Source organism: Myotis nattereri, assembly GCF_964212035.1.
Source record: "Myotis nattereri genome assembly, chromosome: 13".
Classification (NCBI taxonomy): domain Eukaryota; kingdom Metazoa; phylum Chordata; class Mammalia; order Chiroptera; family Vespertilionidae; genus Myotis; species Myotis nattereri.
The window spans coordinates 24,850,974-24,873,316 of record NC_138088.1 but is presented as its reverse complement, the minus strand read 5'-3'; the positions used below and the strand labels follow the sequence as shown (position 1 = coordinate 24,873,316).

Genomic DNA, 22,343 nt, shown 5'->3' with positions numbered 1-22,343 from the left:
AAGTTGATAACTGAGATAAATATGGAAATTTGACCACAAAATTCCTTTTTATAAAAATTAGACCTAATATCAATACTTCATGTCACATTGTCCCTATTTTAATTTAATTATACAAAAAGCTTTACATTTACATAATGATATTACTGACAGAAAAAGAAATCACTAAGAATTATAAAACCCCACTGATTTAAAAGTCACATGTTGTAGACAAACTTGTTTCTAGGGGGAAAAAAAAGAAAGAAAAAACTAAGACTAGTGTTGTAGTAATCACTGAGGAAGGCAAACTGAAATAGACCACTTTTATCAGATACCAACAGCATTCTTCAAAGGAAATCAATTGTGGCTTTGGGCAACCCTCTACTGCAAACAATGCTTCCTTTTCCAGGAAGGACACACCTAAAGCATTCTGTAAATATGGAAATTTTTCCTATCAACAAAACATCTGTGTGGCGATAATTTCATGCCAGGCAGCTATCTCAAATTGGTTAATTGGTGAAATTATCAACTTTCTATTAAAATTATTATGATTTTGCTATTATTTTTCCTGGACTGTATATAACTCAAAATATTAGACTGGGCTTTCTATTTATATTGCACATAACTGAAACAACCAAAACCTAACATGAGAAAATGTTCAGTTTAAAAACAAAACAAACCCAGCCGGCGTGGCTCAGTGGTTGAGCGTTGACCTGTGAACCAGGTCATCAGTTCGATTCCCAGTCAGGGAACATGGCCAGGTTGCACAGGCTTGATCCCTAGGGAGGAGCGTGTAGGGGGCAACTGATCCAGGATTCTCTCTCATCATTGATGTTTCTACCTCTCTCTCCCTATCCCTTCCTCTCTGAAATCAATAAAAATATTTTTAAAAAAATAATAATAAAACAAAACTTCCACACAGAGAAAACTTTAAAACAGTTACCTTGCATAAAAATCTCCTGAACCTTTTGTTCCTTTACCCAAATTTTCACTTCTTCCTGAAGTTGTGGATTGTCCCTGAGAACTGGGTTTAGGCTGTCTATGTCCTCCTAGAATTACAGATTAAAAGGAAGGTCCATGTTATGCTCTTATAATATTTATGTTACCAAATTTCCCTCCTACATGTTCTAAAGATGGAATAAAAATTCCTTGATTTAAATGTATGAAAAAACACAAGTTCTTAAGTAATAAATCATTAGTAATTAAATAATAACAGAACACCAAAATAAATTAATCCATGGTAAAATTTGCTCCTTGACAACCATGTCATGTCCTAAAGGCAAAATCTGAAATCTATTCATCTGTTTTTAACTTCAAGTATGGCCTTATACAAGTCATCTTTTTAAAGGGTTTCACTGTTAGAAACAATATACAAATGAACCAGCACCAGGTCATTTAAGGTTGTCAGCAAAAGAATCCAGCTGAATATTTTAGTGACAATATAAATATACATAGTTGAGTTATCATTCTTCCCATAATGCCTAAAACATTAGCTTTAAATGACAAGTCATTATCTAGTATCTTGATTTAAATGTTATTAGTTTTGTTCTACTCAAATACAGCTGACCAGTAACTCAATGCTAAAAGTTTTCAAGCCAGCGTCAAAGCATCCAGGCAATTAAAATTACGTTATTGATGATATTATCCTTATAACAAGGTGGATCTAGACAGAAATAACAAGTTCTCTCATTAGAGATGTGAATCACACAGTCACGTTGTTGCCCACAAACTGTTGGTACCCTGCTGGACTCTCTGACATTCTGTTCTCTCTCTCTCAAAGCACCTCTGCTGCTCCTCCATTTGAGATCAGCAACAGGAGCCCTAGGGTACAGCTGGGAAGAACAACAAAGCAGCACTGTCAATTGGCGGCCTTTTTAAAAATGGAATGGCAGATTATGGAAACCAGTGAATAGAAGCAGCTAAATGAAGATAGTTGTATCTGATGAATAAAAATAATTTGGCAATTTGGAAGAGCCGAAAGTGGCTGAAGAGTACAAAAGATGAATCCCTAATCAAGCAGGTAGGTCATACTTCACTCTTCTGCTTTAAGTTTTTCTAAGTAAAACTTTTCCTTCTCATGTCATCACTGCTTTTAGGGATTACTTTGAATTTTTTGAGTAATACTGTGGTAGATAATGTGATTTCTTTGTACCTAGTGAACACTACAGGTGAAGTAAAGGCCTTTAAAGTTATCAGCTATGTTCCTTGGAAAAGATACAAAAGTGCTACTTTAAAGCAAAAGGAAATACTACAGTGAAAAGTGTCACACAAAAAGGTAGATAAATGTGTCATTTTGAAAAAAATAATTGTCCATGACTAGTCTTCCCTTTTGTAAAAAAAGCTTTTTAGCAATCCCTTTTGCACACTTAGTTAACATCATTCTAAGAATAGAAAATACCATAGAAAGTTCAGGCTTGAATCCTCTTGATACACACCAGGTGATAGACTGATCTATGACAGACAAAACACAGGAAACTTTCTGTTTCCCAAGGAAATCTATTACTATTTCCAGACAGCCCTGACAGCTATCAAGTTCTTTTAAAATCTTTCTTACTTTAACTTCCATACACAGATCCAAGCTTAACTCCTCCTTAGAGTCAAACACAAACCTAATCGCTTTCCTAAGCTGATAGTCTAGTCATTCAAACATTTGAATTCTGCTTTTAGGTATCTGTAGACTCAAGTCTTCTCCCTTTATTACAATAGCTCTTGTCACTGTTATTCTAGATGTTTAACTGGCAAGAAGAAAATGGGTACTCATCTAGAAAACCACACAATCACTTGGATGTCACTGCTGACTTTATACAAAGTTTACTATGGCCTATTGCTCCCAAGCCTTTATATTTTGGGGGGAAATGGGATATAAACTGCTATTAAAACAGCACAGCCATATTCTGTAGACAGGTATAACATCAGTTACCCTGTATTGAAAATTTACAACTTAAGATACAGGAATATAAAATTTACTTGCTCAACATTTATGTATATTTTATTTATTCAACAGGTTAAAATAATAGGCTGAATTTCCAAAAGTAAGACACCATACCACTATCCTTTCAAAAATGATCCATTCATTTTCTAGCACAAAAAGCATACCATTAAAAACTAATAATTAACTCCATTTCCTGAAATGACCTTATATAAGTTCAAATTACTGTGTATCAATTTCCCCTCATCTATAAAGCAGAGTTACTATCTGCCTCTTTCCATCTTAATGTTTTTATAAGATTTAAAAAAATACCACAAGCACTTTCCTTAAAACATCCAATTCTGAATTATGCCTAATACTGGATGACAAGAATTACTAAATTAAAACCCATGAAAATTATCCCAATACATTGCCTGGTTATGATAGTCATATTGTTACTGAAGTCCTCCTCTATTGTATAGTGCTCTGAAAGTTATAGGTACTTCTGTTAACTGTAGTCATCATTCCCTTTGTGAGCTTTTTAAAGAGACTCAAAAAAAAGACAGATTGTAAGAGTTGCTAATGCTAACGAAGAGCCAAATGAATGCTCCCTTCCCCCTTTTTTATTGACCTGAACAATTCTGTGAAAGTGCTAAAAATTAGATACAAGGCAGGCAGACTCACAGACATGAGAAACTAAGGATCTGTAAATTAAAAATGCTATAAATAGCCTGGCTGATTTGGCTCAATGGATGAGTGTTGACCTATGAACCAGAAGTTCACAGTTCGATTCCCAGTCAGGGCACATACCCAGGTTTTTGGCTCAATCTCCAGTAGCGGGTGTGCTAGGAGGCCGATCAATGATTCTCCCTCATCACTGATAGTTTCTATCTATCTCCTTCTCCCTTCCTCTCTGAAATCAATAAAAATATATTTAAATAAAACACAAAAATCATAGCTTTAAAAAATGCTATTTATTCATTATCTTTCACAGAATGCAACTGACTAATATAGAACTTTAGCTGTGCCTCAAGTGAAGATTAAAAAAAAATAACAAAACCCCCAAGAACAGTGTAGGGGAAGACCCAATCAGGGAGACAAATATAGCTTATATGACACTTTGAAAAAGATTAGGGTTAAAGAGAAAGGAAGTGTCACACCACATCCTACCACAAAATTGTCTTTATGTACTATGGGAGAAATGATCAATATATTTCAAACATTTTACCTGGTATTTTCTGCTACATAAAATTAAGGCTATAGTTATTTCTAAAATGTTTCTAACATAGTTTTGAATCTACTAGTATAGTCAGTTTTGGATACCCTCATTCTTTCTTCCTAACACAATCTATGATAAAACCTAAAATTTTCCAGATTTACATAATTGCTAAAATTTTAAGTTTTAGGCAGAATTTTAAATTATTATAATTATTTAGAACTACTAGATTCCCTGCATATAAAACAAACATCAATATTTTAGAGTCAAGAGTGTTATAGATTTTATGTATTAACGCTGAAAAAATAAAAAACCTGCAAGATTTTAATGTACATGAATCAGAATTAAGCTGAAACATACGATTCATTTACTCACTGCAATGCTTAATTTGTGTAATTTAAAATAAAAACAAAACTGACTTCAATAGCAATTAAGCCTCACTTTTTAAAAAGCAAGCTTTAGAAGCAATGATCTGTTACAAATAGCCTGGGTAGCCTTAGCAAGTTCTTGCAAAACAGAATCAAAGGCATTGACTAGCTGTAGAAATCAGTGAGCAAGCCTGAGGTCAGCAGTGAATCTAAAGGCAGAAGTAAATCTTGAGGTGGGGACTATGCTTTGGATTACAAACAAGTAGAACAAGGAGATAGAATTTGTTGTTGCTGTTAATTCTCACCCGAGGATATTCTTTTCATCAATTTTCAAGGAGAGTGAAAGAGGGAAAGGGAGAGAGAAACATCAATGTGAGAGAAACACATCAATACGTTGCCTCCTGCAGGCGCCCTGACCAGGCCACTGACTAGGGTCCTGGCTGGGGAGGAGCCTGCAACCAAGGTACAGTGTCCTTGGCCAGAATGGAAATCAGGACCCTTTGGTTGGACACAGGCCTACACTTTACATCAGCCTTGGGCAAACTACGGCCCACAGGCCGGATCTGGCCCAAGACTGTACCCTTTTATGTAATGATGTTTACTTTGAATTTATATTAGTTCACACAAACACTCCATCCATGCTTTTGTCCGGCCCTCCAGTCCAGTTTAAGAACCCATTGTGGCCCTCGAGTCAAAAAGTTTGCCCACCCCTGCTCTATACACTGAGCTAAACCGGCTAGGGCAAGGAGAAGACTTTTTACTTATATGTTTTCCTTATTTATTTATCTTATGGACTTAACTTTTACAGTTTCCTTTAAAGTCTTTTTGTCACAGTCTTCTTAATCAATTTGTCAATATATTACTATAAATTGAAAGCAACCTTCTAGAACAGAGCTTTTCAACTTTTTTCATCTCGTGGCATACATAAATTACTAAAATTCTTCAGCACACCAAAAAATTGAATTTTTTGCCAATTTGGCAAAAAAAAAAAATAATTTTGATTAATTCACACCAGACAGTAATTGTTGTGTTGGTGTGTTGGCTGCTGTCAATTTTTTTTTTTTTTAAACTAAGAGAAAAGAGTCAGTGCCCCTAAAAATTGTCAGGTACGGCATGTTTTAAAAATTCTTGCAGCACTGGTTGAAAATCGCTGTTCTAAAATAATATCACCTTTCTCACGTTTTCCTGATTAAAATAATCTACCAATCTTTCTAAATTGTTTTATTTACCATATTTCATGGCTCCCAGTTTTAGAAAAGCAAGTTTATGAAGCACATGAATGTTAAAAAATGTTTCTCACCTGGCCAGCATGGCTCAGTGGTTGAGCATCAACCTATGAACCAGGAGTTCACAGTTTGATTCCTGTTAGGGCACATGCCCAGGTTGTGGGCTTGATCGCCGATCAAGGATTCTCTCTTACCACTGATGTTTCTATTCTCTCTCTCTCTCTCTTTTTTTTTTTAAAATATATTTTATTGATTTTTTACAGAGAGGAAGGGAGAGGGATAGAGAGTTAGAAACATCAATGAGAGAGAAACATTGATGAGCTGCCTCCTGCACACCCCCTACTGGGGATGTGCCCGCAGCCAAGGTACATGCCCTTGACCAGAATCGAACCTGGGACCCTTGAGTCCACAGGCCGACGCTCTATCCACTGAGCGAAACCAGTTAGGGCTGATGTTTCTATCTCTTACTCCCTTCTCCCTTCCTCTCTGAAATCAATAAAAATATATTTTGAAAAAAAAAAGATTCTCTCCTCTTCCCTTTTCTCAAATAAAAAAAAAATCCTCGGGTGAAGATAAAAAAATAAAAATTGGAAAATAATGTTAATTCATTTCATAATCACTATAGCTAAATCCTGGTAGCTTGATCCCAGAATATTACAGATAAGTATTCCATCATCCTCAGAATTCTACCTTGAAGCTTATTGCCACTGTAAGCAACTGGCCGTCATATATCCATCCAAATATTTAAGGAATCTCTCCTTTAAACTTCCACTTGGTATTACTTGCTATTATTTATATCATTAATAACTAAAAGAGAAATGGTTATATTAACTTACAGCATGAGAAATTATGAAAGCGGTAAATTTATATCTGTTGATCATGGACAAATATTCAAAGTTTATTTTCTGTTTAATTTAAAAAATATCTAAAGCACTTTCACAAATGTTAACCTCACTTAATTCTAAGAACCCTACTTTGATTTTATTCTTTCCAATTTACAGATGAGTAAACAGTCAAAGATTATGTAATTTACCCTCAATTACATTACATGGATGGAAGGGAGGCAAAGCAGCAAGCATCTGCCTACTATCAAAACCCTTTCCACATACCTTTTACCAATCAATGTACTTGCAGTATCAAAATTTTGAATACTCTTTGCTGAGTATTCAATAATTTACTTATGATGCTAGTAATATGACACAAAGTGAAAGGAAGCCCAATTACCAAATTATTTTGTTATTTTAAAATATAAAAAATGAGCCCTAGCCGACTTGGCTCAGTGGATAGAGCATCAGCCTGTGGACTGAGGGGTCCCAGGTTCGATTCCGGCCAAGGGTACAGGCCTGGGTTGCGGGCTTGATCCCCAGTGGGGGGCGTGCAGGAGGCAGCAGATCAATGATTCTCTCTCATCATTGATGTTTCCATCTCTCTCTCCTTCTCTCTTCCTCTCTGAAATCAATAAAGAAATATATTTAAAAAAATATAGAAAATGATGTTATGGAATTAAAACAAGTTCACAGGAATATGGTATTCCAAGATTTGGAATGGATATTATAAGACAACAGATTGTAATAATTTATCAGATATAATTAAGTTACCAAATTATCTAAAAGAATTTTAGAATAGAATATCCTATATTAATATACATGCCCTATTACATCAAACCATAAGACTACAAATTTTGCTTTATTTGTTCATTTATAATCAAGGTTACATTAAAAAGTTAAGCAGATTTTATTTATTTATTTATTTTTTAAATATATTTTATTGATTTTTTACAGAGAGGAAGGGAGAGAGAGAGTTAGAAACATCGATGAGAGAGAAACATCGATCAGCAGCCTCCCGCACATCTCCCACTGGGGATGTGCCCGCAACCCAGGTACATGCCCTTGACCAGAATTGAACCTGGGACCTTTCAGTCCGCAGGCCGACTCTCTATCCACTGAGCCAAACCGGTTTCGGCAATTTCATTTTTAATACACAACTTGCTTAGTGTCATTGGTAGGTCTTCTTTCAATTACCACAGAGCAAAAATCAAAACAATAGAGTAAAACTTTTAAAACCACTTGAAGGAAAACATGTTTCCTTCTAAAGCCACATGTCAATATTCTTTGTGATAACTTTAATAATAGTTTTGAATTTTTATGGCAGTTCAAAAGTCTGGAAGGCAATTTTTCTTTCAAGTTATTTATCAGCATGATTTTTACAGAGTTGAGTCATCATGAGTTCAACCTACTGAGTCACCTGCTTATAACATCTGCTAACCACAATTTACTAACTGCAGCTTCCTCAAACTTAACACTGAACAAACTCAGGAAGGCCTGGTAACTGTTTAATGTTTTCTAAAGAAGCAACTGAAAATATTCTTTCAGAACAGCCAAAGTTTAAAAAAAATAAAACAAAGAAACAACTCCCTTGCCCTGGAGGAACACTCCACCTATGGCAGTCCCACCCTACCTTTAGTTCCCCTCTGCTGGGGGGAGGAGCTCAACCTAAGAAATAAAATTATATGATTACACATTTTTGGAAAGTACTCTACTAAAAATAATTCCTAGAGCCCTAACTGGTTTGGCTCAGTGGACAGACAGAGTGTCGGCCTGCGGACTCAAAGGTCCCAGGTTTGATTCCAGTCAAGGGCATGTACCTTGGTTGCAGGCACATACCCAGTAGGGAGTGTGCAGGAGGCAGCTGATGGATGTTTCTCTCTCATCGATGTTTCTAACTCTCTATCCCTCTCCCTTCCTCTCTGTAAAAAATCAATAAAATATATTTTTAAAAAAATCCTAGGTAGGAACACATAAAAGCTAGACTAGAGTATACATATAATTGTGTCACAAACTATTCTGATTATAAGAGTTAACATCTATTTTTAAAAATTATCTTAAAAATATAAGATGTAGCCCAAGCTGGTTTGGCTCAGTGGATAAAGGTCAGCCTGTGGCTGAAGGGTCCCGGGTTCAATTCTGATCAAGGGCATATGCCCAGGTTTTGGGCTTGATCCCCAGTAGAGGGTATGTAGGAGGACAGCCGAACCATGATTCTCTCTCATCATTGATGTTTCTCTCGCTCTCTCCCTTCTCCCTTCCTCTCTGAAATCAATAAAAATATATTTTAAAAAAATACTGTTAAGAAACATATATATAAAATGCAAAGGATATAATTTTAAAATGACTAACACACCAAATACTTTGGAGGCTGATATTTTCAGTGTATTATCATAGCCTATAAACTTGAACTATTATACCAAAGTTCTCTCTCCTCAGAAAGAATTACTACAATCTAATGCAAACTGAAATAATCAATAAGTCCCATAACTTGATAGACTTGGACCTGCCAAGTGACTTACTTATTATTATTAGTCTTTTATCACATGATCCCTATTTCAGACTATCTGTTCCCTTCATTGGGGTCTATGCAGAGCAAGTGCAAATACATGAGAAATGCATGAAATTATTCATAAAAAAGGAGGGAGTTAAAATTACAACTCCAAAGTATCATAATACAGGAACAACTTAATTACCTAGTACTGTTAAGATAGTAGGAACCATGTACTTCACAATTATTTAGTCATTGTTTTGCTATTCCTAATAAGTTTAACTTATCTAGAACAGCGATTTTCAACCTTTTTCATCTCATGGCACATAAATTACTAAAATTCCGTGGCACACCAAAAATTATTATATTTTGCCAATCTGGAAAAAAAAGGGTATAATTTTGATTCATTCACATCGGAAGGCTAATGTTGTATTGGCTGCTGTCATTTTTTTTTGGTTTTTGTTTTTGGACAATCTAAGAGAAAAGAGATCAGTGCCCATCCTAGAACATTTAATTGAAAAAAAGGGAAGAGAACATAAACTGAAAGAGATAAAATAAATACTTATTATACTTTTGGCCTATAAAAAGTTTTTTAAGAATATATTTTTATTGATTTTGGAGAAAAAGGGAGAGGGAGAGATAGAAACATCAATGATGAAAGAGAATCATTGATCGGCTGCCTCCTGCACGCCTCACACTGGGGATCAAGCCTGCAACCCACAGGTATGTGCCCTGCCCGTGAATCAAACTGTGACGTCCTGGTTCATGTCGAACTCAACCACTGAGCCACACTGGGTGGGCTACAAAAAGTTTTTAAAGATAACTTCTAGAAGTGAAATTTATAAAATTCTAGCAACTCTGAATAAAAACATGTCTAGAGTTCCTTCATTAAATAAGATATTAAACACAATTTAAGCTTTTCATCTATACACATGGTTATCATTGATCACTATATTATGATACAATCATAATTACTGATAAATGTCAAATGTTGCTGCCTCTATACCAAACTATCCCAGAAAGACAAAGTTTGAGTCTGAACTATTTTTAGTTTCTTTTGTAACCTCTTGTGCTGTCAAGCGCCCAATATAACATCATCACACTTTAAAAAATTCTCCTTTTGGCTTCTCATATGTTGTCGAGGAAACCAGATTCAATAGCTTGTTGAAATTATGTCTGAAGTAGTCTTTGTGTATGGGACTAAGAGGCACTTGTACAGGTAAAGTACAATAGGACTACATTTCTTTTTAAAGATGTTTTTATTGATTTTAGAGAGAGAGGGAGAGGAAAAGAGAGAAACACCAATTGGCTGCCTTCCGCACACGCCCCAACTGGGGATTGGACTGGCAACCCTTCGGTACATGGGGGCAAAATTCAACCAACTGAGCAAACAGGCCAGGGCTATATTAGGACGATATTTCATTCAACAAATTTTGAACACCAGATGGCTATTACTGTGCCAAGAGGCTGGCACTACATATAAGAGTTTCTGTCCTTGAGGATTTTACAGCCTGTAGGAATACACTCACACACAAATCAATGCAATTCAGATTAAATAAATTTTTATGTAGGATATGCCTTCTCAATGCCATCTACTGTGACCACTCTATTTAATACTCTAACCTGCCTCTCCCCTCTCTATTTCTAGTTGGTCTTACCTTGCTTTACTATTCCCTTTTGTCTTAGCAGTAATTAAACTGTCTATTATACTGTATCATTTACTTATTATATTTATTATCTACTGTGCCTCCTATAGAATTTAAGCTCCAGTGAGGCAGGAAATTTTGAACAGTGCCTAGCACACTGATAGCTGTTAAATGAATAATAGTACAGCAGGGAGGTCTGGACTAGAGTTTTAGATTCAGAAGACAGAGTTTTAAGTGATAGTAAGAACATTGGAAATATAACATTGCTTAGGATGAATTATAAAATGAAGATAAAAAGACTCTGAAAAACTACCCAACATTAAAACTAGAGAGAGGCAACAGCTAGCAAAAGAGGGTTGATAAATAGAAGGGAAACCTGAATAGAAAGTAGAAGCAATAAGAATAAAGAATTTCCAAAACTGGAAGTGAGGCAGAAGCCAACCTGCAATAACTGAAGATATTATTGGGAGCTAAGAAAACAGAAATATAAAAGTTCAGATAATACTTTTAATAAATATGGCAATGGAAGATTAAAAAGTGAAGAAAGGGAATAAATGGATGTAATGAGATAACCTTTTAAATTTTAGAATGCAATTGTGGTAATTTACATAACAAAAGGAAACAACAAACAATACAATTAAAATTTGGTAAATGGAGCAAGGTATCTGTGAAGATGGATTCCAGACCACAAGGACAAGGATAAGCCTTTTAAAAAACAAGAAAAAGAGGGAAAAACCAAGACTAAAACAAAAAAATCGAATGAGTCTAAGCCACTAGGAACCTATCCTAAAGAAAAACAAACAAATATAAAAAAAAACCTGCCACAAAAAATTTAGACTGTTTTCAGCAACTACACTGTTGGTGGAAATGTTAGTGCTGTTATTCTAAGTCTGCTAGTTGCTTAATGCAGGACAAAGCAATTAGTAAACATATGACATTCTAATTCTTTCATTCCTAAAGTTGTTGAGAACTTTCAACTTTTTAGAATATGACTACTGTGAATAATTAGAATTGACTACATAAGTCAATTCTAATACTTTTAAAATGTATGCACATATGCAAACATATAGAGAAACATCTAGGGATGAAATAATTCGTGGGATTTGCTTTAAACCCTAGAGTGCTGGGGAGCGCGATCACGCTCCTCCTGCAGTGTCCAGTTCTAAGTCTGCTTTTATTAGTGATGATATTGCTAAATATGTCAATTCTTGCTGTGAAGATTACGATTTTGTGGAAGATATTGAACATGTAACTTCATTTACTTGCAATTCATATTTTTTTCCCTAAACTGCTGTAAAATCAGGAAAAATGCCTTGGCAATTTTAGCATAGTTCCTAGGATATTGGTTGGCACTCAAAGGGTTAAAATAATACACAAGAATAGTAAGACAAAAGAAATATTGGCCATGCACTGTTAATTGTGAAAACTAGATGATATAGGTAACATGGGAATTCACTTTACCCTTTCATATATTATTTATTTTTATTTTTAAAAATTTTTACCCTTTTATGTCTTAAATTATTGGGGAAGGGGTTATCACATCACTCTTCTGCTCAAAACCCTCCACAGGCTTCCTCTCTAATCTTAATCTGAACAAAAAAGTTTTTAGAACAGTTTACAAAGCCCTACTTATCCACCTTTATTACCTTACTGCAGTTTTTAGTAATCTCCATATACTTGTCTCTTTGCCATTCTTTCAATGCTTTCATTTTTAAGGTCTTTCCACTTTTCTGAGCCAGCTAACACTTTCAACCAGATTTTATTTTTCTTTGTAGCACTTACTGTCTTCTAATATACTACAATAGTTTGATTGCTGTCTCTTCTTACTAGAAGGAAAGCTATGTAAAAGCAGATTTTTTTTGTTTTGTCTTGTTCATGGTTGTACCTTACGTATCTTGGATTTTTGCCTGGGACATCGAAGGTGTCCAATAAATAGCTGTAAAATTGAATTAGTCACAGAAAAAAGGGGTATACATGAGACAAGGAAAAGAGGAGGTAAATAAAGATACAAAAATAGGTATAAGGACAGGAAATTAGGGGGGTTCCTGCTTGAATCTCAATTTCCTGAGCTGCAGGAGAAAGGTCATCTACTCAGAGAAAAAGAGGAAACTGAGTAGAGAGAATATGGAATTAACTCCTTTAGAAATGGAAGCTGGAAAGGAGCATAGAAAATGATGCCAACTAGCCCAGGACAGGAGGCTCAGTTGATTATAGCATTGTCCCAATAAACCAAGGTTGCAGGGCGTCAGGGAACATACAAGAAGCAATCAATGAATGTATAAATAAGTGGAACTAATCTCTCTCTCTTCCTCAAGTCAAATAAATAAAATAAAATGATACCAACTAATATTTCCATTGAGACTGGAGACAATACAATAACACCAAAATAAATGGGTGTAATTTTCTCTTACAATGTTAAGCATTTAAGGGTAAGACTTTCCAACAGAATTTTCTGCATTGACAAAAATGTTACCTATATATCTACACTGTTCTACATATAGCTATTTCAGTATGTGAAATGTGGCTGCTGTGATTGAGGAACTGAATTTTCAAATTTACTTTTACTTAATTTAAATAGCCACATGTGAATAGTGGCTACCAGTAAAGGGGAGTGCATTTTTAGGGTGTAAAAGAAAATAGCCCTGGCCAGTGTTGCTTAGTTGGTTGGGTGTCCCATGCACCTAGAGGCTGCAGGCTTGATTCCCCATAGTGGGTGTGCAGGAAGCAGCCAATCAATGGTTTGCTCTCACATCAATGTCTCCCCCAGCCCCAAACCCCTCCCCACCTAAAAAGCACTTAAAAATCGTAATAAAAATAAAATAAAATAAAATAAAATAAATTGCAGTACGTTTAAAGGCAGATGTGACAAAGACAAAGAGGTAAAGGAATTAAGGTGCTGATAAGAATGGTTGAAATAGCGTATTACAGGAGAGGATACCTTGGAGGATACGGAAAAAAAACTAGGAATAGGCAGGAAGTTCACCAGTTATGACTCACTGGTGAGGTGTTAAAATCTGTGAATGACATCTAATTTATCTGCTCAGGGTTTACAAAACATTAATTCTAATGGGTTACTTGGAAGTATATGAACTAAGATTTACCCGACCAGACCTATTTATTTCCTGAACTCCTCCCATATCCTTCTGTTTATCATAAAATTTTATAGGGCATAAAGTTCTTTCCTATATATTATCTCATAAGCAATGTCAACATTATCGTGAGGCAGATATTGCATACCTAATTTTATAGATTAAAAAAATAAAAAACTGTTAAGTGCTTATATGCCTTGTTCAAAATTTCAGACAGTAAGCAGCAGAGCTGGACTCAGCTTCTGGGTCCAAGTTGGCCGGTTGTTCTACTACCAAATTCTGATACCTTTAATAGATGTCAACTTTTGCCTACCCCCAAAGAGCTAGTATTTCCTAAAACACATTTTATATATGTGTATTTATGAATATGACGGTTCTCTGTTTTGTTTTTGAGATTCATATTTTATTTACAAGCAAATGAAGACTATCCCCTATAAACTCTAATTTGGGATGAGAAGAGCAACATAGAAAAGTAGTTGCTGGCTCCACAGTGATGTGTGAAAGTCCATCCAGCTATTTCTTTGAGCAATTATTTTGTTATTAAAAAGGGAAAAGAAGGCATATGATTTCTTCATGTTGCATATGTGAAAGAATACAAAAGAAAAACTTTTCAAAATTCTACAGTCTCTAGTCACATGTGTAAGGTGATCAGAATACTCATTAAGAGTGTCTGCTTCATGAATGGAGAGACCTTGATCTTTAAGAGCCTGAACTTTCAGCTTCTCGGCTTCCAGCTTGGTCTGCTATTCTATCCTTTCTTCTTCTAGGATTTCTTCAATGGACACTTGCTGCAAGGGTGTGTCACTCTCCTTTTTCAAGTCCAAATTGGCCAATGCTTCTCAAAAAGCCTATAAGTGTCCTTCCATCTTGCAGCAGGACCAAGTGCTTTTTGTCGTTGTGCCCGATGAGGCTGGCAGTACCAAGCATATAGTTCATTTTGAGCCAAGATAAGGCTGCAATGTAAAGCAGCAAAGGGCCAAGAGCACGTCCACCACCACTTTCCTCCTACCTTTGTCAACGCCTCAGTGGGACTGGGATGGGAACCCAAACAGGGACCCGACTTCCGCCCCAGCTTTCAGCCGCCAGAGCACCCCTTTCTCTATTTTTAAATGTGATTAATTTGTATAAACTATTTAATTATATTAATACTAAATCAGACACTCTGAAGTCCTAAAGTTCTGGGGCAAAAGGCAGAGAGAGTTACCCAAGTTGTGCCATCATCCAAATTGAATTCATAAAAATTTAAGTACAAATGTTTATGCCTATTTATGTAACAAAACAGAATGGCAAAGAGATACTTTGGGAGTGATTAAGACCAATAAAACAAATTAGTAGTTCACCCTCTTCTTTACAGTACTGGTAGGGAACATCATTAACTATACACTCTTGGCCAGAGAAGGGCCTTCCGCTTTACGAGTGAGTCCTTCAAAACACTAACAACATGCCAGTCAGATGCTACCAATTGATTCAAGTTTGCCTGACATAACATCTATACTAATAATAGCCTGGGTGGTCGTCACGCCCTCACGCAGTGATGCCCTCATGCAGTCACAAGGAGGCTGCTTTCGCAGCAGGTGCGCACAGGTGGGCGGGGACTTGATGCTGTGTGCGCGGGCCCGAGGCCTGGCTGCATGGCCAGGCCTGGGGGTCCTGCAGCAAGGAGGCGGGACCCCAGGCTCTGGCCTACCTCTTTAGGGCAATCCATCGAGGATCCCTAGATGGGTGGGTGGGGCCTATCTCTTTGGGGCAATATATTGCAGAGCTCCTGCACTGTGAGAGAGCACAGGCCTAGCTGGGGGACCACCCCCCGCCCCCAGTGCACGAATTCCACGCACCAGGCCTCTAGTATATGATAAAAACATTAAGAAAAATTCTCAACAATGGGCTTTATAAAGGACTGGATGGAACTGTTAGTATGTGATGGAACCTAATTCCTTGAAACCAGGAGTGGATGTGGGAGAAAAAATAAAAACTCATCCTTCTGAGGTACTTGAGGTATGTACTACATTTTCATAGTTTACATACTGAAAAATGTCTAAAAGATCATTAAGCCTAAAGATTATATATACATGAGAAGACCTTATGCATCCAGTTATTTTATTCATCCCTGTTATACAGAATTCTCTATGTCCAAAAATGGTATTACATCAATGGCAGAGGGGAGAAAGCTTATTAATTGGGAGCAATAACATGTTATTTCCCAGGCAAAAAAAATCTAGAAAAGTACTGGATTTAAAAACAAAAATATCTTACACTACTTGTAAATTTGATATATATATACATATCTCTCTCTCTCTCTCTACTAGAAGCCCGTTGCACGAAGATTTGCGCAAATCGGCCTTCCTTCCCCTGACTGCCGGCACCAGTTTTCCTCCAGCACCCGGGACCCAGGCCTTTGGTCCAGCGGCAGCAAGGCTTGGCTTCTCCACTGAGGCCACAGCGGAGAAGCCAAGCCTCTTCAGTCTTCACTCCTTGCCTGCGTATGCAAATTAACCGCCATATGTGTTGGGTTAATTTGCATTCTCATCTGATTGGCTGGTGGGTGTAGCGGAGTGACACCAATTTATATGTTTCTCTTTTATTAGTGTAGATTTAAGTGCAAATATGATGGAAACATATTACCCATTTAGAATTAACTTTTATCAAATAAGTAGGCCTAAAGATATCAAAGAATGTGTGAGTGATATAAATATTTGATATGGAAAAAAAAATTGATATGGAATTAGCCTGATTAGGTAATTAGGGTCATGGACAACTAGGAGAAAAATCACAGTATCAAGATTAAAGAGGATGAAGAGCTGGTAGGCCACTGTCTGCTGGAGGCCTCTTTTCTATGCTGACTTGACAAGCCTGCTTTGAAGGCTTCCACTTTCAATTGTCTTAATCTACAGTCCAATATCTCTAAATAAAGGGGGAGAAGGGTGCACTAAAAATGTGGGGGGGTTTTACTTAGCATAATGACTGGGCAGCAGACTACAGGCATTTAAATGTGCTAAAGCCAGAGATGTCTACCCTCCTACAATTCACTACAAAGCAAAGAATCAAATATCAATAGTACCCATGGCTGTTAATTTTGTGTGTCAGTTTTGCTAGGCTATGGTATCCATTTATCTGGTCCAACACCAGTCTAGATGTTGCTGTGAAGTTATTTTTTAGATGTAATTAACATTTCAATCAGTAGACTGAGTAAAGCAGATTACTCTCCATAATGTGCCTGGGCCTCATCCAATCAGTTGAAGGACTCAAGAAAAAGAATGAGGCCCTGCAAAGAAAAAGAATTCGACCTCCAGACACTATTGCCAGACTTTCCAGACTGCTTCTCTGCTCTGTGGATTTTACATTTGCCTGCCCCCAAAATTACATTAGTAATTTAAAACCACCCAGCCTCGCACCACTCCCTTTCCTCGACACAAATACTTGCAGGCACACATAATCTTTTTGTTTTTGTTTTTGTTTTTTTACATAATGATTGCTCACACTTTACACAGTCACTTAGGTGACACACTCAGTTCTTTTGTCACCCCATTTGATTTCCACAAGAACCCCCAGTGGAGTCAGTGTAAGTGTTCCCATTTTTTATTTATTTATTTATTTTATTGATTTCAGAGAAGAGAGGGAAAGAGGGGGAAACATCAATGATGAGAGAGAATCATTGATTGGTTGCCTCCTGCATGCCCCTTATTGGGGATCGAGCCCGAAACCCAGGCATGTGCCCTTGACCAGAATTGAACCATGGGCCCTTTAGTCCCCAGGCCAACACTCTATCCACTAAGCCAAACCAGCTAGGGCAGGCACATACATCTTTTTTTTAATATATTTTTATTGATTTTTTACAGAGAGGAAGGGAGAGGGATAGAGAGTTAGAAACATCGATGAGAAACATTGATCAGCTGCCTCCTGCACACCTCCCACTGAGGATGTGCCCACAACCAAGGTACATGCCCTTGACCGGAATCGAACCTGGGACCCTTCAGTCCGCAGGCCAACGCTCTATCCATTGAGCCAAACCAGTTAGAACAGGCACACACATCTTAATGGTTTTGTTTCTCTGGAGAATCCAAAGATAATGCCTATTAAGAAACACTATTAGCTTTCCTTATCTTTTTCCCATCTGCTAAACCCATGCTTTCTGAGGAAAAATAAAGCCAAGAAAAGGAAACAGGCAAAAATATGTGGTATTACTGCATTAGTTGATTCCAAAGTACAGGACACAATGAATATACCTCTATTTTAGAACTTTTGGCATGTTGCTATAACTATATTTTGTCTCGCCCCCTGATCTGAAAGAGACTCAAGTATTTTATCTGACTTTAAATCTTAGCATCTAGCAAAGTGACTGGCACATAGCAATAAATGAATGTCTTTATGTTATAGTTCTGAATCTTTTTTCCTAGAATCTTAAAAACATATCTTCTCTAAAGGCAGGTCTGTGCCTATTAATTTATATGACAAGAGTTACACTCCAACAACTGTATACTTTAATATGATTTATCTTAAGATTTAACAATCATCTAGACAAATTATGCAGTTGTAGAAAAGTCAAATAAAGTGGTACCCTAAGTAATTAGAAGAGTGTGGTACCAGCATAAGGACAGACATATAGACTAACAAAATAGAGAGCTTAGAAATAAATTCGAGAATAAACGGTCAATTGATTTTCAACAGGGGTGCCAAGATTATATTCAACAGGAAAAGGACAAATATTTTCAACATATGGTGTTGGAAATTTGAATATCCACATGAAAAAAGATTAAGTTCGACTCTTACCTTATAACTATATTAGAAATTAATTAAAATTGGGCCAGAAGCTTAAATGTACACTAGCACTAAAACTATGAAACTCTTAAATGAAATTTTTCATGATGCTGAAGTTGGTATTAATTTCTCAGTTATGATATCATAAGCATATGCAAAAAAAGAAAAATAGGTAAATTGAACTTCATAAAAATTTAAAAACTTTATACATAAAAAACTATTAAACTGTAAAGAATTCAGTGTTGTTTTTTTAATTAAGAGAGAAAAGAAAACCCAAATGGGAGAAAATATTTGCAAAGCATCTATCTGATAAATAGAGAATGATAAAACTCCTAAACTCAACAATAAAAATAAACAACTAAAAACTGGGCAAAGAACTTCATACCCATTAGGATGGTTATTCTTAAGAAAATGAAAAACAAGTATTCTTAGATATTGAGAAATCGGAACCCTTCTTGGTGAGAATATAAAATGGTACAGATACTGTAGAAAAAAGAGTTTTTGGATCTTCATCAACAGTAAAACACAAATTTCCAAATGCTTCAACAATTGCATTCTCAGATGTATGCCCATAAGAATTGAAAGGCAACTGTGGAAAACAGCACAGCGTTTCCTCAAAAAAATTAAAAATGGAACTTCCATTTGACCCAGTAATCCCACTTCTAGGAATATATCCCAAGAAAACAGAAACACCAATCAGAAAGGATATATGCACCCCTATGTTCATAGCAGCACAATTTACAATAGTTAAGATTTGGAAACAGCCTAAGTGCCCATCAGTAGATGAGTGGATTAGAAAACTGTGATACATCTACACATGGAATACTAGACTGCTGTAAAAAAGAAGTTACTTCTACCATTTGCAACAACATGGATGGAACTGGAGAAATAAACAAGTCAGTAAAATAAATCTCACTCATTTGTGTAATATAATGAACAACATAAACTAAGGAACCAAAATAGAACCAGAGTCATAGAAGCATCGAACAGACTGTCCAACCTATGAGGGAAGGCAGGGGGTGAGGGGATAAGAGATCAACCAAAGTACTTGTATGTATGTATATGAGTAAAACCAATGGTCACAGATCGGGGGTGGGGGGGTGGGGGTGGGGGGCACATGTTGGGAGGTGGGGAAGGCCAGGGAGAGGTCAATGGAGGGAAAAGGAGACTCATGTTATACTTTAAACAATAAAGAATAATAAAAAAAAGAATTGAAAGGGAAGACTCAAACTTGTATTTGTATACCAATGTTCATAGCAGCCTTATTCATAATAGCTAAGAGGTGAAAACAACCCAAATGTCCATCAATAGATGAATCAACAAAAAGTGATTCATACATAAAATAAAATATAAAGCCATAAAAAGAAATGAAATTCTGATATGCTATAACACAAGTGAAACTTAAAGACATAATAGGTGAAATAAGCCAGTCCAAAAAAAAAAAGAACAAGTATTATTATATAATTCTACTTATATATGGTATCTAGAATAGGCAAAGAAAGTACAGACTAGGAAAGTAGAGCAGCAGCTACCTGGGGCTGCGGAGAAGAGAGTATTGAGAAGTGGGGAGTTATTGTTTAACTACAGGCCCAGTGCATGGATTTGTGCACTGATGGGGTCCCTTGGCCTGGCCTGTGGGGATTGGGCAAAAACCAGCAGCCCGACATCCACTGAAGAGCCCCGGATTGCAAGAAGGTGCAGGCCAGGCCGAGGGTCCCCACCTGTGCATGAATATGTATGCATATAAGATCTTTGGTTAATCTCTTCCCGCCCTCCCCTATACTCTGTCTCTAGTTTTACTAAGAAACACAAATACTAGACCTAAAGATCTTGTAAGGGTGGGGGTAGGTGGGAGAATAAACACTGACACACAAAAGTCACATGGAAACTAGTATTATGAGAAGCAAAACTTATGAGTAAGCAGAAGAAACCTGAGTGTAGAAAGGAGATTGAGGAAGGGGATAAAAGAAGGAATAGAGTATGTGACTCGAGTTCCTGACTTTCTAGTTCCTAATTCCATTTTGAATAAGGTTTAGCTGTACTTTCCTGCTATGAATGTCCATGACACTGCCTGTTAAATATTTATAATATCCCACAATCCTTTTTAATTTAAGTGAGCTTCTATTTCTGCTACCCATTTATTTGTAAGTTACTTACCAAAGACTTGTATAAATTAAATAAATTAATATAACCCGATGGCATTACACAAAACTAAGATAATAAAACAATCTGTTCTCCTCATAAGGCTAACATAAAAATTAATCAAAATAATGAACATGAAAATAGTTTGGAAACTGTTCAACTTTACAAATGTAAAATGTTAACAAACTGGGAAATAAAGTTTTAGTTTTCAGATTTTAAATAATATGGCTATGAGGGTACAGGGGAGGGGGAGATAGATGGTGATGGGAAATAAATAAATAAATAATATGGCTGTGCTTTAGCAAGAATCTGCAATTGGGCAGAAGGAATAAATAAATAATATTAATACATTTTGACTGGCAGAAACCAGAAAATCTTTGTAAATGGTAACTAGTGATGGCTTAGAATATTTGGAATCTGATGTCTATAGCATAATTTCACATACTTTAAATTCATAACAGCAGGCACAAAAAATTAAAAAGAGACTGGCAGATTTTTCAGCATATGATCATAACAGATTTGGTACCAGGAGAGAACTATTGCAGACTGTGACTTATGAATGTTTTTAATCTGAATATTGCAGAACAGCTCACACTTGTGCCAAATTTCAGTCAAAATAACATGTTCCTGGACTCCATGGGTACATCTTCAACACACAAGTTTTGCAACCGATTTTTACAAATGAAGAACTCCGTGTTTAATGGCAGTAGATATGTATTTGGGGTAAATCAACATACCTGGATTTATGGGACTTTAGTAAGCATATTTATAACTAACTTTGAAATTATGCCTATATAAAATCTGCAGGTGGGAGATAAAGGCATACTTAAACAGAGTACAGAGCAAAATTACTAAATATTAAAACATGATGTACCAACTTCAAATTTTAAAAAAGCCTACTAAATAAGGAAGTACAATGACTGTTTTAGCTACTGGTTCCCCTTTTCTTGTAGTTCATTCTACTTTTTAGGTTTCAGCTTGGTTCCACTATTGCAAGCTGTCACTTTTGACTAGAAATGGAATAAAGCCAAGTACTACACAATAGTAGCTTCCTGCTCTGGCCTCATCTCCTAGACCACCCCCAGGCCACTGCCTCCCCACAGATGCTGATCCTACCAGTAATCCACCAGCAGTCAATTCTCAGCTATGGCTATGATCCTTTATTTTTTCACACTCATGGCACAGTGTATTATCATGCTACAAGTTCACAGTTGTCATTTTTAATGACTTTTTGGCAATAAGGCACCTCTAAATTTCAATCAAATGCTAATATGAAGGTAAAGTGAAATAAAGGGAAATGCATATAAAAACTCAGGGACTAATTGAGAATGCGCTCAACTTCTGCCAAAATACAATTCAGAAACAAATAGACAAAAGTACAGAATACAGAGCTCTCATTAAGTAATATTAATCCAAACAATACTGCTATTACTATTTTGCATAACGGTGATTTGCACCGGCACTGCCTAAACTCAATAGTCCTCTCTTTTAAAATAAACCTAGATTTAGGTTGAATGTCTCTCATCCATGAGACTAAAATAAATCAGAAATTTCGTAGAATTATGGCTCCAAGTGTTCTGAAAGGAACCTCAAAGGTCATTTAATTCAATTCTTATTCAAGGCTTAGAGAGGCCTTCCAAACTTATAGTACTCATCTACATAGCCTTATCAGCCCAAAGCCAAACAAATAAATAAACTTAAA

At 36.3% G+C, this 22,343-nt stretch overlaps 1 protein-coding gene across 1 annotated transcript in view; it reads right to left on the bottom strand.

Moving 5' to 3' along the window:
* Positions 1-22,343, bottom strand: part of JMJD1C (jumonji domain containing 1C) — a gene marked incomplete at its 5' end in the record, with an annotated part of 215,247 nt that overhangs the window by 56,084 nt on the left and 136,820 nt on the right. Inside the window, one exon of the mRNA XM_081104872.1 lies at positions 920-1,025. Coding sequence (XP_080960998.1) covers positions 920-1,025 — 106 coding nt within the window. The remainder of the gene's footprint in view (positions 1-919; positions 1,026-22,343) is intronic.